Source organism: Penaeus japonicus, unplaced genomic scaffold (genome assembly GCF_977035675.1).
Source record: "Penaeus japonicus unplaced genomic scaffold, GWHDUDI00000001_assembly GWHDUDI00000022, whole genome shotgun sequence".
Taxonomy (NCBI): domain Eukaryota; kingdom Metazoa; phylum Arthropoda; class Malacostraca; order Decapoda; family Penaeidae; genus Penaeus; species Penaeus japonicus.
Window position 1 is genome coordinate 33837517 of NW_028234424.1, and position 4149 is coordinate 33841665.

Consider the following 4149-nt stretch of genomic DNA (forward strand, 5'->3'; position numbering starts at 1 on the left):
AATCTCTGGTGTTGTTTGTTGTTATTACTGCAATATTGCGTTATTGGATGTGATAGTATCGTCACTGCATCCATTTTCACTATATTACACGAGGTCGAAAATATATATGATAGAAATATAAGCAAAACATAATTGCATTTCTTTTCCAAAGAGGACATTAAAGATACTTCAATTTCTTAGTATTTCACTTGATAATCTATTAAATACTGTTAAATTTAGAAATGAAAAGGTTTAGTTAAGTCCCCCCAAATGGCGGGTCCGTTTTCTTTTACATACGTAATGTCTCCCATGTTCCACCAATATTTGATGTTTTTTATTTTACGCTTATTTACTACAAGAAAGACATGTTTAATTTATGTTACACCATTTATCAGGTGTATATATTTCCATTATGAAGACTATATATTTTAACTGCATTGAAACAGAAGTGTAAATCATTTTATATCAATATGATTTTCTGAATAAATTAGCAGACGCTCAACAACACCACGTGTTTCAATGGCCACCCTAAAGAACATCTGTATTCACTGCACGAATGTGGCAAGAAAACCCCACATTTTTGGTGCCCAGACCCGGGAACAAGATCCCAACAAGGTAAAGAACAGAAGAAACTAGTTTCAGTGCAGTGGATATAAGATGAAGAAGATAAAAAAGGCAAGATGTGCGTGCAAGGGCTGGCTGACAAGAGCGTCTGAGGCCATAGGTGATATCCTTGCTAAACCTGATGTCACATTAATAGAATTAGAACACGCCATCAAGCAATATGATAAGAGACTAGAGAAGTTTGACGAAGTACAAGAAGAATATGAGAGTGTCGTAGAAGATAGTGCACTCGATCAAGTATTGGATGATGCCCATGAATTTCGAACACAGTGTGCCAAGTTTAGGATACTAGCTGAAGCCAAAGTTAAAGAATTAGTAGCGGCCGACGCGCAAGATATAGTGTCCCAAGATAGTCAAGCAGCTGTGAACGTCAAGTTACCCAAGTTAGAGTTACCCAAGTTTTCGGGTGATGTTATTCAGTGGCAGTCATTCTGGGACCAGTTCATTTCCCACATTGATGCAACTGACATTCCAGTAATTAGCAAGTATGCATACTTATTGTCACTGCTGGAAGGAGATGCCAAGAATGTGGTTAAAGGATTGGCCCACACAAGTGCTAATTATCAAGTGGCATGTGATCTACTGAAGGAGAGATACGGCAGGAAAGAAAGAATCATCTTTACCCATGTCCAAGCTCTTCTGAATGGTAATCTTAGCATAAGTACAAGTAGTGAAAAGTCAGTGACGCAGCTGTGGAAGCTTCGTGATGAAATTCTTACACACGTCCGCAGTTTAGAAGCATTAGGCGTCACTGGGAAGCAATGTGAAGTGTTCCTCACTCCAATTATCCTCTCCCGTTTACCTCACGACCTGCGGCTAGAGTGGGCTAGAGATGGGGATGGACATGAGAGTGACCTAGACTTTCTCCTCGACTTCCTGTATAAGGAGATCTCAAGATTAGAGCGGTCCGAAGCCTTCAGAGGAAAGAAGAATGTTGCTGAGGTAAAGACCGAAAGTAGTGCCCCCAAGGAGAAGAAGTTTTCTGCCGCAGCCCTTCATACCTCGTCTAAGCAAGAACCTCCTGTCTGCTGTTTTTGTAAGAAGAAACACAAGTCTGAAAACTGCTTCAATGTGCAGAAGTTAAGTGGGCAGGAACGAGGTGAGAAGATTAGAAGTCTAGGTGTCTGCTTTAAGTGCCTTAACAGTGGACACTCTTCAAGATTCTGCAAGGCTCAGATAAAGTGTGCAAGCTGCGAAGGAAACCACAATACCCTCATGTGTGGCGTCAAGTTGGACTTTAGCCCAAGACAAGAAGAAGTCAACAAGGGTCAGAAGTCGGACAACGTAACACTCATGTCTAGTCAAGGTGGTAGTTGTACAGTCCTACAGACAGCCAAGGTAAAAGTATGTGGTACTGATGGTAGGATTGTTACGGCTAAAGTGTTGTTTGATAATGGGGCTGATAGAAGTTATATAAGTAGTAGTTTTGTTAAGAAATGCAAACCACAATGGTTAACCAGTAACCCAATACCCTATTCTAGTTTTGGGGGTCACAGTGCTGGAAAAGAAGAACTTAGAAATGTTTTCAAAATAAGTATGTTAGATAAAGATAATAATGTTGTTCCTGTCATTACAGCTGAAATTCCTAAGATTTGTCAGCCTCTTGTGAGACCTGTTGTGCCTAACCATGTGTTAAATTCTTTCTCCCATGTTGAATTAGCAGATGATTACAACAGTGCCTCCCCCATGGTGATAGATGTGTTAATTGGTCTTGATTACTACTGGACATTAATTTCAGCAGCAGATGCCATCCAAAAGGAGTGTGTTGTGGCTATGAGGTCCATCTTTGGGTATGTGTTGTCTGGAAGGTTACCTGATTCTGCTCACACCACTTCCAGGTATTCTGAAACACAACTTTTGTGTATTTCCCCCCTGTCTGATTCTGACTTGTGTAAGTTTTGGGATTTAGAAACTGTTGGAATTAGGCCAAAGGAAGTAGTGCAAGATAATAGTGACTCAAAAGTAATGCAGGAATTTAAGAATACTGTACAGTTTAAAGCTGATAGATACGAGGTTGCACTGCCATGGAAGAATGATTCAGTCAAGGAAAAACTCATAAATAATGAAAGTATTGCGAGGAGGAGACTTAACAGGTTACAAGTAAAGCTTGATAAAGATAAAGAATTAAAGAAAGATTATCTCAAGGTGTTGGCTAGTTATGAGGATGAAAACATAATAGAAGAAGTACCTAGTAATGAAATTTCAAATGTAAATCCCGTATACTACATGCCTCACCGTCCTGTGATAAAGTTAAATAGTAGTAGCACTAAGATAAGACCTGTCTTTGATGCCTCAGCCTCCTGTTTTAATGGTGTTTCTTTAAATGACTGTCTTCATTCTGGCCCTTCACTTAACCCAGATTTAGTTGAAGTTTTAGTACGCTTTCGTCGTTGGCCCATTGCTATAACTGCAGATATAAAGAAGGCATTTCTGCAAATAAATGTACGCAAGGAAGACAAGGATGTGCATAGATTTTTGCTACCTAAAGAGGATGGCACCATAAGACACATGAGGTTCAACCGTGTTCCCTTTGGCAATACATCTAGTCCCTTTCTTTTGAATGCCACACTTAAAACCCATCTTGCTAAGTACCCTCAAAGTAAAGTAGTCCAAGAACTAAAGACTGATATGTACACAGATAATTGGTTGAGTGGGGCAGATTCAGTTAAGGATGCACATGATAAGTTCTGTGACGCACGTAGTATACTGGCAGATTGTAGCATGGATCTTACAAAGCTAGTATCAAACTGTATGTCAATTACTTCTAAGTCAAAAGATGGTGTGTATCACATACATGATGGTGATGAGTCAAGTAGTGTATTAGGGTTGAGGTGGTGTAATGTACAAGATACCTTCTCCTTTGATTGTAGAAAACCTGACGACAGTGTAGAAGTCTCCCACACCAAACGAAGTATTCTAAGTATAATAGCAAAGATGTTTGACCCTTTGGGTCTTATAAGTCCATTCATCATGTATGGTAAGATTCTATTCCAAGAGGTGTGGAAATTAAAGTTAGATTGGGATGAAGAATTGCCCTTAGAGTTAAAAGTAAAGTTTCAAAAGTGGATTCATAGTAGTCAAAGTCTCAATGCATTTCATGTGGATAGAAGTTATTTTCCGAGTATGCTTTGGGGAGATCTTAAGGATAATATTGAGTTGCACGGGTTTGGTGATGCCTCTGAAAAGGGATATGGTGCATGTGTGTATCTCCGTGTACCTGTGGACAATAGCTCATTTAAGGTCTCATTAGTTATGTCTAAGTCACGTGTTGCACCAATAAAGGCATTAACATTACCACGTTTAGAGTTAATGGGTGCTCTCTTGTGTAGTAGATTAGTAAGTTTTGTAAAGAATTCCCTACATTTAGACAGTAGAACTAAAGTTATGTGTTGGAGTGACTCCACAATTGCCTTGTCATGGATCAAAGGTGACTTAAGCAAGAAAGATATATTTGTTGCAAATAGAGTAAAGGAAATTAAAGAGTTCACGTCACCAGAGTGCTGGCAGCATTGTCCTAGTGAAGAAAACCCTGCTGATATAATAACT

The 4149-nt window shown here is 39.3% G+C and overlaps 1 protein-coding gene across 1 annotated transcript in view; it reads left to right on the plus strand.

Moving 5' to 3' along the window:
• The first annotated feature begins 219 nt into the window (after positions 1–219).
• LOC147469384 (uncharacterized) overlaps positions 220–4149 on the plus strand; it is a 24502-nt gene continuing 20572 nt past the window's right edge. The window contains exon 1 of the mRNA XM_086549262.1: positions 220–4149. This exon is cut by the window's right edge and continues 890 nt beyond it. Coding sequence (XP_086405388.1) covers positions 637–4149 — 3513 coding nt within the window. The 5' untranslated portion in view covers positions 220–636.